This window comes from Hesperophylax consimilis, chromosome 20, assembly GCF_061612785.1.
Source record: "Hesperophylax consimilis isolate HC1 chromosome 20, BYU_Hcon_1.0, whole genome shotgun sequence".
NCBI lineage: Eukaryota > Metazoa > Arthropoda > Insecta > Trichoptera > Limnephilidae > Hesperophylax > Hesperophylax consimilis.
In genome coordinates this window covers 13,809,958-13,832,236 of record NC_142855.1, presented here as the reverse complement: position 1 = coordinate 13,832,236, position 22,279 = coordinate 13,809,958, and the positions used below count along the sequence as shown (strand labels likewise).

The 22,279-nt window shown below is 34.5% G+C and overlaps 2 protein-coding genes across 2 annotated transcripts in view; one reads left to right on the top strand and one right to left on the bottom strand.

The window, feature by feature from the left end:
- ATPCL (ATP-citrate synthase) overlaps window positions 1–22,279 on the bottom strand; it is a 122,185-nt gene that overhangs the window by 41,926 nt on the left and 57,980 nt on the right. The window lies entirely within an intron of this gene.
- LOC149414132 (uncharacterized) overlaps window positions 1–22,279 on the top strand; it is a 29,593-nt gene that overhangs the window by 5,849 nt on the left and 1,465 nt on the right. The window contains exons 2-4 of the mRNA XM_089644107.1: window positions 1,077–1,162; window positions 2,671–2,698; window positions 6,296–6,316. Of these exons, the coding sequence (XP_089500233.1) occupies window positions 1,077–1,162; window positions 2,671–2,698; window positions 6,296–6,316 (135 nt within the window). The remainder of the gene's footprint in view (window positions 1–1,076; window positions 1,163–2,670; window positions 2,699–6,295; window positions 6,317–22,279) is intronic.

The window sequence follows — 22,279 nt, the reverse complement described above, 5'->3', positions numbered from 1 at the left end:
CTACTAACGGGACACTGCCATCTCAGGAGACACATGCAGATATTGGGAGTGGAAAACACCAACAGATGCAGGAAATGTGAAGAGGATGAAGAGACTCCAATTCACCGATGGTGCCAATGTCCTGCCCTGGTGGGAACTAGGCGCAGATACCTGGGGAGACATACAGTAGAACCAGAAGACATAGCCACATACCCAATGACAACCCTCGTGAACTTTATTAAAGGGACCGGGTGCCTTCTGTGCACCACCCAGATGCTGGAACGCCGTCATGATGATGAGATAGGTACGTATTTATGTTCCGCAACAGCATAATGTGACCTATACAGGGTCCAATCATTTCACAAAAGACCAATTGAGGACATTTTTGATTCGCGGGACAAAACGTGGGTCGAAATTGCGAAGGAATTCGTCGAAAGTTTTTTATTAAATTATTGTCTATGTTGATCGGTTTGTAACTAAACTTAAAAGCTACGGATTATCAGCCAGGCGAATTAAGTTTAATCAGTTGCTAGTTAAAGCCTCCTTCACTGCACAAGCTAAATTTTCCTTTTATAATGATTGAATCGACAGTGCCAAGTAGTGGTGAACATATTTTTTTAAATGCGAAACCATACAAGAGTCCCAACTGCTCCCAACCGTCTGGAGCCAGTGGCATTGTTGCACGCCCAATTGGTGCAATTGGCTATTTCTTATAGTAATTTAGTTGATACCAAGTGCTGTTTATATATTATTTACATATTAAGCGTGCAATGGAATTCGAAAAATTTATCCAGATAATTTTTTTTATTTGGTTTTTGTGTTTAATTCGCATTTTTTAATAATATAATTATTAAGTTCTGCAAATATTTTTTGGTTATTGTTAAAAGCTGTTTCGGCTTTCACGGCCACTTTAAAACTGTGGTTTTAACCACGTTTAGACAACTTATTTATAAGATTATATTTTACCCCCTCCCAATTTGAAATGATTTATTACCGATTAAACCGATTTACTGATAAAATAGATTTCATATTCTGTGGGGGGGATTTTACTTAGTAATTATATTTAAATTTGATTAAATTTTTAAAAATATATCAAGATATGTTCACCAAACACGGCTAAAGCCATTTTAAGCAAAGTTTCGATTTTGAATGTTAGTCTAAACCAGAGCGATACTAAGGATGGGTTGTTTCAGAGAATTTCAACAATTCTTCAAATTTCAAAGTTAATTTCCAAGTTCTGTTATTATTTCATTTCTATCAAGCAACTAGCCCATGACAGAACTTGAGTAGGACTTTCACAAAACCCGAAAATGAACGTTTAATTTTGATGAATTGTTCAAATGCTGTGAAACAATCCATCCTAAGAATATTGTCCACTCCACATTTTATTTTATTTGAATATATATTTAAACAAGATGCCAACGTTCCGGTTGGGAACACAATCCACTTCAAGCACTGGCCGTGAGAAGAGAGTCCACTGTTTGGCACATGTTGTTTTGGTTAAATATCTCCAGTTCATTGATTGATTGCATTTCCCACACTGTCACTTCAAAATGTTATGTATTGTTTAATAACAACATAATAGCTTATTATACAAGGTAACCGGTACCTGATGCTAAATATTTGACACCTAAAAAAAACATAAACAGCGGTGATGAGTACAGATCATTTAGAGCAGAGGTTCCCATACTTTTTTGCCCCGTGGACCACTTGCCAAATATATTTTTTTCCGTAGACCTGCCGAATATTGAATTTTTCTAAAACTATTAACGTCCCATGTGATAATCATTTATTTTTTTCGTATTCCCTTCCCTTGCCTGCCCAACAACCGGGTGGCGGTATAGTTCCTCTGTCTTTACATTTTGCAGACAGGGGCACCCTTGTGAGGTATTACACCAAATGAAAATGAAGCAGGATAAGCAACGGGAATTTCTTTCTGTAGCTGGCCCTACAGAACTGCCCCTTAAATTCTTTGTCAGTGCTTATTCCGGTCAATTCTTCTTGTCACATGATATCCCATTCAAATCAAAATGTCTTCAAACTTAGTTGCATTTAAATGTTGAACGTCATTATTACCCTGGCCGTTTTTCAAAAACAAGTTGGGAAACTAGGAAAATTCGCGGCTTCCAATGTACAATGTTTTGCTTGAATGTATTAATTCTGACGAGAAAAGGAACGTAGACTCAAGAATCAAGAGTCCCAACTGCTCCCAACCGTCTGGAACCACTGAGACTAAGGCATTTACAATCGGGTTATGTTGTGAGGTTGAAGGTAGTGGGGAAGCACCTGGCTATTAAGATCTAAATCAAATAAAATTTACTTGCGCACGCCGGGGTCATCTGATATTTATTTATTGTCCAGGAACATTTACAGACTATTAACACGAAAAAGTCATTAGATAAGTGCTGTATGCGCTGAAGCATTCGTTTGTGGTTGGAAGAGGAGTGTACATTATGTTATTGTAGATATACATATTATAGAATCAAGAGAAGTAGGAAAAAAGCATATTGTAAGTAAAATGTACTACTAGTAGCTATAATATATAAATAAAAACATGATGTAATTAGTTTCTGAGATAAAGACAATTATTATTATTTGTAGTTGCTTCATAAGTAGAATATTTATCTTTAAAATATTTTTTCAAAATTCTCAAAGCTTGGCTTTTGTCGTTTATGATTCTGATTTCCTCAGGGAGTTAATTGAAAAAGGTTCTTCCTTGGTATGTATAGTAATTTTGTGCAAAGGAAGTGTTTAATTTTGGACATGGAAAAATGTATTTAAGTCGAGTGCGGTTTTCAGTTAGAAATTGGTACTTTTCTTTTTCTTTTATGATTTGAAATAATGAATTAATATCTATGTAACTACAATAGAATTGTACAGACGACACATTCGAGACAATGGATTGAAGTAATGAAATGATTTGAGTTATTGTGTACTCATCAATTACCAGTTACTCTGAAAAGATATGAACGCTATCTGTCCAGTAGATATCAACTAAATCCATATAGAGTTAGGTACAGATATGTAAAAAAAAAAAAAAAAATAGAAAACACAAAATTACATATCGCCAAAAATAATACATAATGAGGAAACAATTTCCCTCGGGGCCTGTGTCATCTTTAGAGATGCTGACAGAGAAAACCAGAAGGATATTAAAAAGAAAAATCGTTACTTATTGAAAAAATTGTTTTCGCGTTCTATCGTATATTAATTTATGACATCTAATATTCATTTGCATTTATCTTTATGGTTTTATTTTTTTATATATTGATTGAAGTTATGCGGTATTGTATAAATTGTTACGTACAGTCTGTCAACAAATTATAGAAATTGAATAAAATGGTTATAAAAATTGTAACGAGTAGCGAGTACGATTGAGAGAGGGACGTTTATGATGGGTTGTTGCACAGAATTTGAACAATTCATCAAATTTCAAAGCTGATTTTCAAGTTCTGTGAAGGTTCTATTCAAGTTTTGTTGTTGTTTCAGTTTTGTGAAACAACTGGCCAATAATGATATAAGAACAAAACTTGAATAGAACCTTTTTTCTGCGAAACAATTCGTTCATATTTTTTAAATGATAAACTGATGTTTATAAGACAAGGTTTTATGCTTAGCACAAAGGATAACAAATTATTATAAGCAATAATTAGTCGCCTGAAATATCAATACAAATTGAAAATATCTCCCGAGTAAAAATAAATGCCACCGACGGGAATTGAACCCGCGCCTTCTGATGCACCTTATGGTTCAATTCGTCCAAATCTGTAAATGTTCATAAACAATAAATAAATATCACATGACCCCGGCGTGCGCAAGTAAATTTTATTTGATTCATTTGTCGCCTTGGTGAGACCACTATTCAAACTTGAAATGGTGGATTTGGCCGTGTTTGGTTATAACCATTTTTGTCTACAAATCACCGACAGACTGTAAACGTTTTGTTATCATAAATGTATAACGTTTTATAGGCCCTACTGAGGTACAATGTACACGACAAAGAAATAAAAAGTCAATTTCTAAAGTATAAAAAATACATTATTATTATTATTACAATAACTTTTGCGGTTTGGCGTAAGAGCAAAATGAGCACTAAATAATATGTTATACAATCTACCTTTTTCTTATGTGATTCCTTACAAGAGCGCCCATATCTGTACGGTAAAGACAGGGCAGCTGCACCTATTGCAAAATCTTACAATAATATCATCTCTTTCTGATTTGCAGAACGGGAAATTGATTGCAGTAGTGCCACCACTTGAGCGGCTTCGTCAGCAATGCTGTCCATTTTAAGGGATTGTTTTCTAGCGTTAATTATTCACGTGTGTCCTCTTCAAGGATTAGTGAATTACCTACATTTGACTTAAACTGCTCCTTTTATAGCCCAGTATATGAGTATATGTGCAACGGTTTTTGGTATCCCGTACTCGGAAAATTCGTACCGTCTATCAAATGAAACTATTGTCTGATAAGAGATGGTCAAATGCTTTCAAATGATATCAATATTGTTTTGGTTAGATGTATTGGCTCGGGAATCGTACGCTTTGCAGTTTTCTGGGGCGGATCAAGGAAGGGACAGTAATGTAATATATTTATTAGTGAAGATCTCAAAAATGCACGGATTGATTGAAGGAGGAAAGACAGATGATGCCGGCAGTTTGTTCCACATACGAGCCGACTTATACAAAACTAGTCGGAGAAACGACCCGTTCTGGTGAATTATGAACACCGCTTGTGTCCGTCAATTTTCAAACATATACCTAAGGTACATTTTTTATTGTATAAGACAGAGAGGCGGGTTAAGGTAGAGGCTGGAAGATAGGATGTAGGAAGGGATTTATTAATGCCCTTAAGAGCAAGCTTCATTAAAATACCCGTAGGACAGACTCAACATGACCATATTGCGTCCGTGCATTAGAGATGTCAGTCGGTCTGTTAACAATGAATTGTCAATCAGACGGACCCTTTGCATTTATGGATATTAATCAAAAAAATTCTCGAACAATTTCCTCGGCTTGTCTGGGGCCCAGGAGTCGAAATGTCTTACGTAAATTGGCGGCAACCGTTTTCTTTCAAATGGCCACAAGGCAATATATTATAATACTTTTAAATGACGCGATAATAATGCATTGAAAAAACTTGCTTACATGAATATTACAACATGTTGTAATTGGGTCATTTCTTGTTTGGTAGATGTGAATTTATTGATCTGAATTTTTTTATCTTCATACGACTTTCTGTATATTATATACCAACTGATATGCCCGGTATATCAGTTGATTTAAAGCTAGGCTTGGTTGGAATGAAGAGCTTAGCGCGGCTTGGAACATAATGTGTATACAGGTCGTTAGTCTAGATATCACAAAAATTACATTCTAGTATAATTAGATTTTAATATAGAAACGTGTTTCTTTTTTATTTGTAAAACCGTCTTTCTTTCATATCTAATTTCTTTCCTTACAGCATCACCTAATACGACAGGCCCTGAGGGAAATGTTTTCCAAAGGAAGTTCTAGGAAGGAAAAAAATATGAGGGGAGGGTTTGAATCTGGGGGTAAATTTGTACAGGAGTGACGGACGTTTGTATCCATCCCTCCCACTGCGCGGCGCTGCAAGGCGATGGATCGAGAGAGTCCGGCTGGAGAAGTCACAGGGTTTGCCAAATCCGGCCTGTCACGCAGCTGGATTCGCCTATATCGAAATCAAAAGTCTCCCTAGCGGCGCACCTCCACATAATAATAATAATAATTGGATGACTTGTATGGCGCCGTTTTTGTGCTAAATCACCTCAAGGGCGCTGTATAAGAGTGGATTTTGATACAGCAAACTGTTGATGCAATTGTTACGTGAAACTAAAGCTGTTCTAAAGAAAACAAGAAACGGCCTGCAATCCCATTTTAAACAGGATTTTAATAAATCGGCAACACATTTTTCTCCATGTACACTTCTTCTTCTTTCGTATGGTGGGCGGGTCAGAGGGGGACATCTAGGTCTGCGAGCCATTCTAGGGCCTCAGGCGTCGCCATGTGGACCTCATCAATCCCGCCGGGGAATGAATGAAGCGGGCATTCGTTGACCACATGTTCGGTGGTCGGCACCGCACCACATTCACTTAGTTATAATACTTTTTTATATACACATAATCTTAGCTATAATACGTTTCCTTTACGCGTTCATACATTGCTATTGAAAAAAAAAATTAGTAGTTTAAGAGTAAAAGTTTAGGAGTCTAGAAACGTTCGATTTCAAGCAAAAAACGAGTTTTAATTTATTTTGTAAATAATTTTATAAGAAAGCAAAAAAAGTTAATCAAGTGAAACTGTCACAGATAATCTTAGCTAATATAATGTATTTTTTAAAAGTAGTTTCCTTTACGCGTTCATACATTTCTATTGAAAAAATATATTTTTTAATAGTTTGCATTTATATTTTTTATTGAGTAATTTTTTATTTATTAGCATTCTACTCAAGCGAAACGATAGGATAACCTTCAATTTATCTAAAGCATATTTTTTGGTATTCATAATGTACACCAATTCGTCAAACTCAAAAAAGAAAGCTCAATTTAAATTTCAAATCACCAGCTTCCCGATTGCACCACTAGTTTCCGAACACCGTGTACATATGGCTATTACAATTATTCAGTTGGACAAAATAAAGATGTTTTTGCTTGTCCGACCGTGATCCTGGTTTACCTTGGACTTGAAGAGAGTTTTGATACTAGAGCGGCGGGCACATAGTATGCTGAGATTCATACCAAATAATAATTGGAACTGATTTGTCGATAATTCAGAGTATCCGTGATATTTATTTATTTATTTTGTAAGAAACAAACAGCTTTTATATAATATACAATGATATACATATATAAATATACAAGTTAACTGAAGTCAAGCCACAGAAGTTTCTTTTGCTAAAGTTCATTGGAAATGAACACAGACATATGAATATTAATAGACTAGAAATTAAGGATGAGGGGTAAAATCAACTGTTGAAGAACGAAGAGGGTAAAGCTGACTGTGATTCGTCAATAAATAAATCTGATAGTATATAGGCATCTCGCCTTATAATATCACCATTTAGTTCTTAAAAGTAAAATCTGCTTTTGAATGAATAGACATTTTTACATGGGAGCGCAAATTACTCGCCACGTTATGAACAAATTTGCGAAGTCCAAATTCGGCAAAATAAATTTCTTCTCTTTTCAGAGTCGAATATTTCGTTTATGTATTTAGTTAAGACACTTTTATAAATGTTCATAATTTACTTCCCAGCAACCAACCAGCTTTGTGTTTCACGTCCAGACGTGTCTCGATGTGATTGTATAATATGTTTCTACAACTGATCCATATTATACGATGTGAATATGCTTAAAATAAAGTAAAATAATGCTTATATATGGAATGTGATATGACAATTGGGTTTATTCTCTTTTTCACATCTATTTTTACAAGTTTTCATAGTACAAGTCACCATTTTGCCGTGTTATTTCGTAAAATGAACCGATGATGCCTCGACCATAGTTCGCACAAGAATGATGACGTCGCGTTTTCTAAATTCACTTGAGGCCATACGCGAGCCCAGCCGGCTCCAATGGAACCGGTATGGGGAGTGGGGAATAATACGCTTTTAATCACTTAGGGCAGGTCTACTAATATTCATATGTCTATGGAAATGAAGATTTAATATCTTAAAATTAATTTGGTGTTAAAGGAAGGGGAGAGGAAGAGGAAAATAGGAAGAGGATAGGAGATGCTCCAGATACATTCCATACTCTCATATTAATAATCGATCGAAGATTTATTAAATTGGTAAGTTCTGGTGAGTCCAGACCATTATTTAGGATTTTAAATAATAAGATTTGATCAAAAATTAGACGATGTGTTTGGAGGGAGTAAAAATTATGAAATTAAATGGATTCGGTATAATTTGAGAAGTGTAAGTTTAGTTTATTATTTATGTTTTGTTTACACGGTTTCGGTTTTAGGTCTGTCTGTATGTGAGTGATTGGAACTCTGATTTATTTTTAATTTAGGCTTGAGCGAACTTACTGATATAAAATATTGCTAATTTATTAAAATCTCTTCAAATTATTCGTAATCCGGTTAAAAACAGGATTGCAGGCCTTTAACTAATAAATTGAAAGGTTTCTTAGTAAATTTTCAGTAAAACACGAGTTTGTTATGGCAATGTCGGAACACGTGTTCATTGTATATTATCAGGACAAACGCAGGTGCATGAACACGTGTTCCGATATATTATAGATGTACTAAAAGTTTAATACAAAATGGCCTGCAATCCCCTTTTTAACTGGATTTTAATAAATTCAACTTGAATAGGACTTGAACAGAAACCGGTCAGTGGCCGAGTTGGCATCGCGTTTTGGTCTCACCCAAGCGTAGTATGTTCAATTCCTCGGCTGGCTAAGCCCTCCATCACAACACGAGCAACGTTTTCAGCTTACTTTGGTGGTAGTAGGAGATTTTAAAATATTGTCAGGTTATTCGTAACCCACGAAGGAACCCGTCCTTAGTGTCAAGAATTCATACAGCGAAAAAGTACCTACCAAGTAAACAGTATAAAGTCAACGTAGCAATTGCTAACTATAAGATACAAGTCACTAGATATAAGTCACTATTTTTAAGTCAGTAGTTCTAGTGTTAACACATTCTTTGCGGGAAACGAGAAAATTCGTCATACGTCTTTTTACAGAAAGACGCAGGAGACGAGTTTGCTCGTTTTGTTGCGCAAAGCGGTAAGGAGCGGGAAACTTGTAAACAAGGGGTTCTAAATGGGTGCGGGGGTCATGTGTTTTCTATTGTCGGCGGTACCCGATCTATCTACCTGTCAATACAATATGTTTGAAACACCACAAAATAATAAAATCGTTGTCTCGTATGTTCCGCTCACAAACTTCGCAGTGAAACGCGTTACATGTGCAAGTTTTGCAATGTGCCCCTGCATAAAGGAAAGTGTTTTTGCAATTTGGCGGTAAAATGCCCGACCATATAGTGTTAATTATTTAATAAACATATTTTTACAGCGCCCTTGAGGTGATTTTTCACGAAAACGGCGCAATATAAATTATCCAAATATTATTATCAAAATAATGTACTACGTTATTGTATATTTTAAAAAGGCATAAAGAAAAGTCCGCGATGGTATTATAGAAATTATTATTTTTAAGTAAAATTGGTTACAAATGTTTAAAATTACTCAGAAAACACGTTTTTAATTTGGATGTAGCACAAAGTGTTGGATAAACACGTTCGGAATGTTGTCTAATGTTGGTGGACTTTAGACAAACTGCGTTTTGAAAACAAATTAAAAATAATTCATTTTTATTTCACTTGTATCGTATATATAAATTCTTTCTGGAAACAACTGCATACTTAAGAGGAAACTACAAGCCAAAAATGTGTATATTCTTGTTATACCTTATATCGTAGGTAATAGGCATTAAAATCGCTTGACAAACGGAGTCTGAAACGTTCAATTTCAAGCAAAAAAACTGGTTTTTACTTATTTTGTAAATAATTTTATAAGTAAGCAAAAAAGTCAATCAAGTGAAACTGTCTAAGATAATCTTAGCTATAATACTGTATTTTTTTTACATTTCTATTGAAAAAATATTTTTTGTAGTAGTTTGCATTTAAATTTTTTATTTAGTAATTTATTTTTTTATTTGTATTCTACTCAAGCGAAACGATAGGAAAACCTTCAATTTATTTAAAACATATTTTTTGGTATTCATAATGTACACAAATTCGTTATAAAAATTAATCAAATTAGTAATTTGGCATTAAGCTTCGCCTTAAGGATAAACCCCAGAAATGCCAAATCAATAAAAATAGCTCATAGCAATGACTAGATATTTGTTAATCGTTTTAAATTAAAAAATAATCATTAACATTGGTTCGGTATTTTGGTCGCAAATCAAAATTTAAATTTTGTATAATAAAAAGATTTGGTTATTTTTCAAGGTTCTGCTGCGCTTTATATATTTAAATCAGAAACATTAGCGTACTCGTTGCCCCCGATCACCTCGTGCGGTGTATCGAGATGGGTCTGGTAATGAGGTGATCTGTGGAATGCGGTGGGCCCATCGCAACCAGCGGTGGCCGCTCTACGTGTGCTTGCGTTCTGTGGCGATAGAGAAAGTTTATACGTCCAATGTTCACAGTGAAAACAGGTCCACACTCTCACGACTAGCATCGCGCGATCACCGCATAGCTGGGGATATATGCAACGCAATCTAATAATAATATTTTGATGATTTGTATAACGCAGATTATGTGCAAAATCACCTCAAGGGCGCTGTACAAATATATAATACATTTCTACAGTGATCTATGTTATTAACTTATTACTAACTATTTATGGAGATAATATACAGTACCATATTTACCTGGTAGGTCACTTGAGATTAACATTAACTAATTGTTTATTAGCGAAATTTAGATACGGGATTTAGGACATAATTGGATATAACTGGACTTTATCTCAGGAATGGTATATTTAATTTAAGGGTATGACAGCTTAAAAAGGTAAGTTTTTAGTTTAGACCTGAATTCTGTTGGACTTGTTATGGATCTTAGTTCCGGAGGGAGTTTATTCCAAGCCTTCGGCCCAGATACTCCGAAAGCGCGATCACCAAACTTAGTATTTGGCTTGCGCTTAGGTTCCATCAGTCTGCCTACAGCTGATGATGTTGCTGATCTAAGAGTTGACTGCCTCAGACCACTGTTCAGAAATGTAGAAATAGTCACCAAACACAAACGGCTAAAACCATTTCAAGCAATATTTCAATTCTGAATCTGTACACTGAGTTATATACTGAGAGGATCTTCCATTGTACAGTTGAGGCTCCGTAGTATGCATTCAAAAAGAAGAAGAAGATGGTTTGAAAAGGTGACATCTAAATACAAATTTTAGAGAGAGCGCGCCTATATTAAAAAAACGATAATAAATGAAAATATTTCGACAAATAATGTCTAAAGTTGCATTTAAAGATACACTGTAATTTTTTTTTCATTCCTAAGTACATGTTAAATAACAGAAAAATATGTTTTAAATAATTTTTGGAGCATACTTTTCTATCGAGGGAATTTCATATAGTGAATGTTTATGCATAACAAATGTATAGATATTATCTTCAAAAATAGTAAGCACAAAATGTTGCTTGTGTTGTGATGGAGGACTTGGACAGAAGAGGAATTGAACACACTACGCCTGGGTGTGAAAAGTGTACTTTTTTATATATTTAACGCCCAGAGGGCTTTTACATGGTTGGTAGTATAATTTTAATTTGACAAATACTTTGAAACATAAAAAATAAGAATAAAATTACATTTGATAAAAGCTATGCAACAAGTCATACAAACACAAGAAACAAAAACAGAAAATTACAGCTATTTGTAGGTTTACATGATGTGTTTAGGAGTATTGTTGAAATAAATGTTTTAAATGATCCACAAAACTTGCCAAGTTGGTATTGAATATGTCAACATCACCCAAGTAATGATTTCCCATGGTGTGAAGTCGTTGTATCGGAGAGTGGGCAATGTAGTTACGCTTATGTGTGCTGCTGTAGAGTATTGTATTTTGTCGTGTTGTTACTGTGGGAGTATGTATATTTATAAGTTGCAGGAGTTCACAACAGTCGAATTTAGAGTTAAGTATTTTGAATAAGAAAGTTAAATCGTTTATTTTACGTCTATCTTCTAATGTACGTATTTTTAGAGTATTTAATAAGAAATTGTATTTTAAGTCTTCGACAGGGATATTTAATTTAAAATTTATAAAACGTAGAAATTTTTTTTGTATTCGCTCAATGTTGTTAATGTGAATTTTGTAAGATGGAGACCAAACTACTGAGTTATATTCAATTAGACTTCTTACTAGAGATACGTATAATAGTTTAATGGCTTGTAAAGAATTAAAGTTTTTAGTTGTTTTTAATACGAAGCCTAGTGTTTTCATGCCTTTGTTTACAATTTGATGGATATGATTGGTGAAACTTAGTTTTTCGTCCAAAATAATTCCAAGATCTCTCATTTCCGTGACTCTTTCTAAAGCTATGTTATTGATGGAATATTCAAATAAAACAGGATTTTTGTTTCTGAAGAAAGTCAAGGTTTTGCACTTTACTACATTTAAAAATAAATTATTATGAAAGCACCAATCTCTAAACTTACTAATATTTGACTGTAGTATATGGCAATGATTTATATCAGTTATTTTCTTGTATAGTTTGATGTCATCTGCAAAGAGCAATACCTCGACATCGTTGAAGCAATTTACGAAGATATCTGAGATTGTCGATTCACGGTGACTCGGTGACATCAGCTTCCATTCAAATCTACATGGAAGGCATTTCTATTTGAAGGTGTGTGTAAGTAAGTATGTATTTGTGTGTGTGTAATTAAAATACGCATAAAGGCAAGTAATACAAAGTTAAGTGCCGACTGATAATGAGCAAGTACAATAATGATATGATGATTGTTAACGGTACGCATCGCAGCTCAGAGATATCGTTAGTGTTCAACATAAAAATGCAAAAGGAATAATTACACTACCCAATCTAATATTGAATCGACTGGCTGTATACTATATTGTCAGGACTGTTCAACATGGTAACTTTGCATACAACGCTATGTTTGAGTTAAAAGTTCTGCTTTCTTCAGGGCAACATTTATTTAGAAGTAGCTGACGGCTAGACGGCGTTGCTAGACTCTTATAATAATAATAATAATTGGATAATTTGTAGAGCGCCGTTTTTGTGAAAAATCACCTCAAGCGCGCTGTACAATTTATTTCCTAGGATCTACATTTGTTATTTAGAAAAGATACCAAAACATACTTACCTGGCAAGTCACTTCCAACAAACACACTTATATTAAAAAGTTTATGCTTATAAAAGATAGAACTGCACGCAGAGGACACTATATCAAAAAACACTGGTCGTCGCATGATCTTAAGTCTGCTATAGGTTTTATTTTAATTTGAATGTATTTTAACTGTCTTAAAAGCCTACAAATTGTTAGTTATTATCATTTTTATTTATTTATTTTTAATTATTTTATTTTATTTTTAGTATTTTTTAAATTTTGTTAATTTAAATTGCCGTCAACTGTGAAAGTGGAGGTTTCTGAAATTATGGATACGACTGTCTGAAAAGGTGCGTTTTAAGTTTAGACCTAAATTCTGTCGAGTCTGCGATCATTCTCAAATCATGTGGCAGTCCATTCCAGGCTTTAGGTCCTGACACGGCGAAAGCACGCTCACCGAACTTAGTATCTGGTGTGCGCTTTGGTTCCTTCAACCTTCCGATAGCTGATGACGTTGCTGACCTAAGGGTTGACTGTCGGGAGTTGGAATCTTCTGGAATACACAATTCTGATAAGCCGGAGCCATTCTGTTAAGTGACTTAAATACCATCCAGCATACCTTGAACTGGATTCTTTCAGGACATTTGAGCCAGTGCAGATTTTTGAGATGCTCTGAAATGTGGGAGTATTTAGATACTTCGGTGATAAGCCTTGCCGCGGCGTTGAAAACGGATTGTAATTTGTTGATTTGACATTTAGGGAGACTTGCATATATTCCGTTGCAATAATCTAGACGTGAAACAACATAGGAATTGACTAGCAATTTAGTCGCCTCTGTTGGCAGGTTTCTCCGCACTGCTTTAATTTGCCTTAATTGAAAGAACCCCGTGAATACAGTTCTGTTCACCTGAGTTTTAAGGGAAAAATTAGCGTCCAGATTGACACCCAGTAATTTGATGCACGTTTTTGGAGTGATGTCACTTCCGGAAATGGTTATTGGGGAGTTTTCAATGTTATGCTGACGTCTGCTTGTAGCAGTCCACAGAAACTCAGTATTTGTGGGATTCAGTTTCAATCTATTTGAGGTCATCCAGCGAGTAATTGCTTCTATACACTCAGTTATACGAATTTTTAGACTGTTTATTTCTTCTGGTAAGCAGTAAAAATAAACTTGCTGGTCATCAGCGTAGCAGTGAGATAGAAGGCCGAATGATTCTATTATTTTAGCGACATCATTTGTGAAGAGGATGAAGAGTAGTGGGCCCAGAACGGACCCTTGGGGTACTCCAGATGAAAGGGTTGCATAATTTGATTGGATTTATTATTATTCTCTACTTTCAATAAATAAATATAATATACATATATTATATATACATATATAAACCTTCCGGAAGAAATTCTCTAAATGATAGTGAAAACCTTATCAAAATCCGTTGCATAGATTAGAAGAACTAAGCGCACAAACAGACAGACACGGATAGTGACTATTTTTGTACTATTTAGAGATATTTGTTATTAATTTATGACAAACCATACAGGATTTCCCTCACGACCTATGTCATCTTTGGGGATGCTGTGTGTTTAGTATTTTTGAGAAGAGGAAGTGGGGAACATGGGTCCTGAAGAGACCCTCGTTCTAGGAGGGAGGAAACACAGAACAGATAAAGAAACACATCAATTTTCCCCGGAATGAGAGAAAGTATTGTCACCTGTGTCCACCGCGTCTAAAAAGGAAAACTGTATACATTTGCCATAGTTGGACTAAGCCTGTGTGCCTATGTTGGCTGTACAACAAAATAAGCAATGACTGTGTCACCAACCGTAACTGGAAGGTCTTGCACGTTTTTTTTTTGTTTTTACTTTTTATAAGAATTGAATATGTTTTTGTTATATTTCTTTAAAAATTAGCTTTAAAAATTGTTTTCTTTTTGAAATGTTGAGACTAGAAGTTAGGTCTCGTTATTTTTTTCTAAAAATTGCCATATTCTAGAAGTTCTTTAATAAAAGGCAGTGATTCTATAATTTTAAGTAAAAACCTATGCCATTGTAGAACCAAATATAAAATAAACAAATGTAACTAATATTTCAATGTTTTATTTCATGTTAAATTAACGATTTTATTTCCGAGAGTCCTGGGGACTCTACCAGGTAAATTGTGTATGTATGAAGCCACCGGGTAAATCAAGGGTTAAATCTTCCACACTTTTTAACGGTATTCTTAGTTTGTGAAAATACCCCACTGTGTTTGTTCTCTGTTAAAATTGTATTTATTTATGAAAACCGCTACAAATTAAATTTTAAAAAAATGAATAGATGTTTCAAATACAAAGGGCACATAAACAACAACATAATTGCAATATCTCGTGTTTAGAAAATACCAAGGCAATGCAGTAGACAAATCAATGAATGTAATGATTTGCACACATCGACATACTCAAAGACAGAGTCAGGAAATTTACACACATCTTTAAATGACGTACTTTGCTTCTACCAATCAATAATACAATATAGCATTATGGGATGAGGTGAAACGAATAAAAAAAAACACATAACTCACATTAAGGCGATGCACTACGTCGTGTAATATTTTAAATCGAGCCGCTATCAATAACAGCCATTACGTAGATGGCAATAAGGTATAAATTCCCGCTTCACACCATCAAAACAGACAGATTTATGAAAGAAAAAAAAATTGCAAAAAGTGTCTTTTATTTTATTTTGTGGACGTTCAGGCATAAATATTTATTTTTATCCGATCATTTTATGGATAACTTAATTCGCCACATTATACAGTAAAATCATAACCGAAAATGGGTTCGTAAGTAGGAGATTTTGAACTTTTAAGCAGTTTTCATAGAACTTATACTTTTTTATCTGGGCTTATAAAAAGACTAATCTAAAAAATACTCGATTATTTTAATGGCCAAGATGTATTCTACTCGCAGTATTTAATTAAAGCATCTGAAAAATTTCTAGGCGACTAAATTTTCAAACCAAAAACACATGACTTTGCATTACTACGTATTGCATCGCCTTAATTAATATTAAAACGATTCTACTAAAACCGTATATATTTATTCATGGTGACCGGGTATGTCATCATAATAACAACACACTTACAAAAAGTGATATAAAGTCATGAAAAGTGATGAAACAAAAATTAGGTTAAATAGGTTACATTAGGAAACTATTAAACGTAGTGTTTGTTTCATCACTTTTAATTAAAATAAACTTATGCAGCAGTATACGTGCCGGTATTTAATTTGCTCGGTTAAGCTCGGTTTGAGCGTTATGTACGCACGCCTGATAGAAACGAACTTTCCCGCGTTGACTGAAATACCGGCTGCAAGACGAGCGGGCCCCTCGTTGGGCGCCACTCTTCTGGCACACCCGTGTAATTTATGTACAGGCGAAACTGGCCTTTGATCTCGCTGCCTGCGTTTCCGCCACGGTCACGATACAACAAACTACTCAATCTAGAGGCGATGAGTACCTAGTTACTAGTTACTAGCGCCTAGCTACGATAGTTGTTAACACTATATGGTCGGGCATTTTACCGCCAAATTGGGGGCGAAGCACGGGTGGTTTTAATTTTAGCTCCAAAATTAGACTTTCCGCAAAATATTCATATCTTATGATCTATTTGATATTTTTCGATGAAACTTTCAGTGTTTTACTTTAAAAAGATGTCTCTATTTATTTACTTAGCAATGTATGTATAATTCCTTTTTTTTATGAACAAAAACTTTCTACTTTCTTGGGAATCATAGAATAGATAAGAGATAAATTACTGTCTACATCTAATTTCTAAAACACCATATCTAGTCTATAAAACAGGAGAGGTCCTATAACAGATCGTTGGAGAACTCCAGAAAAAAATATTAGGATTGTATTTATATATTTAAGGAGAGCTAGACATCCACAACAGGCGAACAACTGTCAGCGAGGGTTTGAGTGCAAGAGAATAACTATAAGTTATCGTCATAGAAAAATTAACAGAAAGAAAACCGAAGTCGCCAATTAGATAAGACATGAGACCTTTGGACCCCTAGGCCCCAGGCAGACCACGAAATTGGCATATTTGTTTAACGTTGGATCAATTTCACTCGAGACAATTGAGCTAGCTCTTTTTATTGAGCCGTATTCGTACGACTCCCGGCGAACCGTACCACAGCTCAATCAAACGGTTACCCATTTTAACCGGGAGATATTTTAGAAAAAATATCACTCAGAGAGGTGAACAGCTTCTGATAGTCCGACATCTTGACCTGGACGACCATTCAAACGCTGGGTGCTAGGAGATGGGAGCAGTATCCGGGGAGCCGTATTGTGAGAGCACAATATTCTTATATGGCTCAACTGAGCCGTCGTTCAATTAATCCGTCGTTCAATTGAGCCGTCGTTAAATTGAGTCGACTCAAACTTCAATTGAACCGTACGAAAATATTGAAAAATATGAATACTTAATAAAAACGAGGCATCGTTGATCCAGTGTCGAAATATGGTCCCGGTGACTTTGGTGGAGAGAAAGGTTCAAAACCAAATTGAGTTTTCACCCCCACTTCAAAACCCATCTCTGCGATGCCAGAGCATCTCAAAAATCTGCACTGGCTCAAATGTCCTGAAAGAATCCAGTTAAAGTGTGCTGGATGGTATTTAAGTCACTTAACGGAATGGCTCCGGCTTGCTTATCAGAATTGTGTATACCAGAAGATTCCAATTCCCGACAGTCAACCCTTAGGTCAGCAACGTCATCAGCTATCGGAAGGTTGAAGGAACCAAAGCGCACACCAGATACTAAGTTCGGTGAGCGTGCTTTCGCCGTGTCAGGACCTAAAGCCTGGAATGGACTGCCACATGATTTGAGAATGATCGCAGACTCGACAGAATTTAGGTCTAAACTTAAAACGCACCTTTTCAGACAGTCGTATCCATAATTTCAGAAACCTCCACTTTCACAGTCGACGGCAATTTAAATTAACAAAATGTAAAAAACAAAAAAAAAATACTAAAAATAAAATAAAATAATAATTAAAAATAAATAAATAAAAATGATAACAACTAACAATTTGTAGGCTTTTTAAGACAGTTAAAATACAGTTAAATTAAAATAAAAACTATAGCAGACTTAAGGTCATGCGATGACCAGTGTTTTTTGATATAGTGTCCTCTGCGTGCAGTTTTATCTTTTATAAGTACTTTTTAATATTAGTGTGTTTGTCGGAAGTGACTTGCCAGGTAAGTATGTTTTGGTATATTTTCTAAATAACAAATGTAGATCCTAGGAAATAAATTGTACAGCGCCCTTGAGGTGATTTTTCACAAAAACGGCGCTCTACAAATTATCCAATTATTGTTATTATTATTGCCAATGACCCGTTTTAAGGCCAAAAAACTGGTCACCTTATTTAGATCTCACTTCTATGGGTTACTTGTTCAGTGGGAGCAACACTTTCATTTCGTTGGCCGACCAAATCCACGCGTCGTTTTAGCGCGTGAGAAAATTGTCACATAGCTATGACATTAGCATTAATTAACTTCAAGAGAATGCATTTCAAAACTTATACAATACTGAAGGTCACTAGAATTAATAACGAACTATTCGCTGCAACCAAACAACTTTCTTTTTATCCAATTACATGTAACTAGATATCAAGTACGCCGGCTTTAAAAAACCTAGTATCAAATGTCCACGAGGGCATGAATGATTTTCAGAAATGTTAAACGTCATAATCAGACTTTAAAAAGACTGAATGCTATAGACATGAGAAGTGCGGTAAAACCATGTAAGATCGTGTGAGAAGTAAGTTGATTATGAAAAGGATGGTTTGGGCATGGCGAGCGAAGAACGAAGAATGGAGCCAAGTCGGTCATGTCAAGAGTCGGAATAACAGAGGAGTATGTATGAGACGATGTATGAATGTGAATGAGGCAAGGAGTGTGTGCCATGACCGAGATTTGTTTTATTTCGTTAAATATTATTGGACTCAGGATTGAAGCTTCCTAACCAGGAACCGTAGTAGTCAACAACTCTACTCACTTCGCCAAATGCCGATCGGGCAGGACAGACATATATTTCGTATATTGAATGCTGTAATGTCATTCGATTGTGTGTACGTGATTGCTACCAACAGTTGATAGAAAGCATTGTCATCAACAACGAGGATATCTGCCGAGTTTCGGCTCGATCGAATGCCGGGAAGTGGGTTAGCTACCGCTTCCAAGATTCGCATTCATTCATTACTGAAACAAATTTGTAATTCAAATAGATACATAAAACCTTGTCATATAAACATTAGTTTATTTAGTTTATTATTATTGTTTAGTTTATTATAAAAAATAATAATATTTGACAAGCCAAAATATTTCACTAACAAAAGTAGATATAATATGTCTCAACGCCATCTAGTGAGAAAATTAGGACTAACAAAGCCTTTCCTACAAAAATAAAGTTGGTTGTTTACAGGTGAAAAAATATAATAAGCAGTAATTGTTGATTGAGGTACTAGTACATATTGAAATATTTAGCGGGTTGGAAATAAGCCGACATAGCTCAGTGGTTACAGAGCACCTGACCGGACATCAGAAGGCGCGGGTTCAATTCCCGTTGGCGGCATTTATTTTTACTCGGGAGATGTTTTCAATTTGTATTGATATTTCAGGTTTAATATTTTGTGAATAATTTAATAAAAACGGAAAAAATGTTAATCAAGTCAAGTGGTAGCAAATAAACATAGCCACATAAAAGTTTTTTTTTTTTAAGTTGTTTCTTAAACGAGTTCATAGTAAACTCTTGAAAAAGAAATCTATTTAGTAGTTTACGCTTATATTTTTCATGACGTAATTAACAATTTTATTTTAATTCTGATCAAGCCAAGCGATAGAACAAGCTTCAATGTATCCACAGTATATTTTTGGTATTGATAACCTATACCGATTTGTAGTAAAGATTAATCTAAATGGTGATTTCACTTATAACTTTTACAAGCCAAAAATGTGTATATTCTTGGTATACCTTATATCGTAGGTAATAGGCATTCAAATCGTTTGACAAATGGAGTCTTGAAACGTTCGATTTCAAGCACAAAACTGATTTTTATTTATTTTGTAAATAATTTTATAAGAAAGCAAAAAAGTTAATCAAGTGAAACTGTCACAAATAATCTTAGCTATAATACTGTATTTTTTTAAAGTTGTTTCCTTTATGCGTTCATACATTTCTATTGAAAAAATATTTTTCTTAGTAGTTTGCATTTATATTTTTTATTGAGTAATTTATTTTTTATTTGTATTCTACTCAAGCGAAACGATAGGAAAACCTTCAATTTATCTAAAGCATATTTTTTTAATATTCATAATGTACACCAATTCGTTATAAAGATAAATCAAAATAGTGATTTAGCATTGGTGATGTAGACGTACATCCAACGCAAACCTGCTCTGTACGTATTTTGTTTATTCCATCATGTAATCGTATGTGTACAAATTATCTCAATAGTAATAAAGACAAATAATAACTAAAGTAATTAGATTAAAATTAAATTTAATGCCATTGTCAAAATTTTATTACCCCTTTTATAGCAAAATTCCTCTGGCTAATTTGTTCGGTTTTGCGAACAAACAACTATTACCCGTGGAATCAATTTGTTCGCTTTTCGGAACAGCTCATATGATCTCATAGAATCGTTGTCACCCTCACTGTCATGGTTAGAAATAAGATTAAATGGTGTCAGAAAGAGAAAACACCACGCTTTATATTCAATTCTAGAAGTTAAGAATTAAAATGTACACACCTATGAAGCCAAAAGTTCCGATCACAACGAGAGAAAAATTTATGAAACTTTGAATTTTTTTATGAATTATTATTATTATATAAAACGACAAAAAATTGTGATAACCTGACCATATTAATAATAATAATTTTAAGATTTGTATAGCGCCGTTTTCGTTAAAAATCACCTCAAGGGACCATCTGAAAGAATATGCCAGAGAACTTAGAGGTTTAACTTTTGAGTTTATTTTTATTGTACGATGAATTAATTATCCATTTGCAATATTTACTTTATTTAATTAAATAATAATTTAGACTGGCGCCACTTTGTTTCAATCCTCAAAATTACGGTCATTTTTGCATTTCGCGTTTAGTTGATAACTTCACGGCCATAAATAAATTCACGTTTCTTCAGATGACATTTGCGATGTCATTAACGCGAGGCTCGCTTTGAATTGCTTCGAATTTATGCGTTCTGAATTTGCTAAAAGGCCTGCAGTCCCGTTTTTAACAGGAATATGAATAATTTGACCAAAATCGTGTATCAACTCCACTTTGTTTTTCTGCATATAACACGAATTGCGGAAACTTTTATTATTAACTACTGTACTCCGCCGCCAGTTGCTGTGACTCAGTCTGTCACTGTTTTTATAATGTTTTTAATCATGTTTGTCGAACAGATTTCGCTGTTTGTTTTTTAAAGCCTGTTTTTACCTCTTACAGGTAACATTTACATAATATAGGCATATAAAAACACTCGCGTATTCGAATGCAACATTGTGTCATAATTTCAAAGCAATCAGTGAAGAACTTTGGGGAGATTGAAGATTTTGAACAAACTAACATTTACTTATATAGACTAGCGGTCCTCGCAATTGAAAGAAAGAATTTCCCCCTATTGATGATTTTTGTGGATGTGATTTTCGATATACTTTCTAACTAGTAATGTATGATATCTAGGAATAAGGAAGTTGAGTCCATTTTTTTATCAATGTTCGCATTCAAACTTAAATACTGGTATTTTTTTTTTTTTAAGTTTGTTTTCATAATTAAATTAATTCTCAAAGTTTAAATTTTATTAAGCCCGCCAAAATGAGCGGAATCCGAGCGGTAAGAGGCGGGGTGTGGTGTGACGTCATTCGAACTGTGAAAACCACGTCGCTTAAGCATTTTGTATGGAAAATTTTTTAATTCTTCAACAAGGAATTCCAGTAATTTTTTTACCAATGTTAACCGTCTATTAGAATTGATGTTATTAAAAAAAAAAAGAAAATTGATTAAGATTTCATAGTTAAATTAATATTTTAAGTTAGAATATTTGCTTTTCCCGCCCGGTACGGTACTTGTACGGTATTTGTTGAGGTGCCCCGCGCGAATTCAGGACCACCGCGCAGAAAAGTAAAGACCAAAAGTAAAATAACGGTTTACAGCCCAGTTCACTGTGAGACTTTTCTGGGCGGCCGGCGGCCTGAAGTGTTTCACATGTTATGTGACATGTATAATAATAAAAACTTCTAAGTTATGCAATAAACAACTATTATTATAAAGCACTATACGAATATGTATCTTTAGAAATCCATTTCATATAATAATAACAACAAATACGTACATATATTTGACAAACCCAAATAAACGTTTGGCCTATACACCTCTCTCATCTAAACCGACCATCTCTCATGTAATGGAAAAAGATGCACCA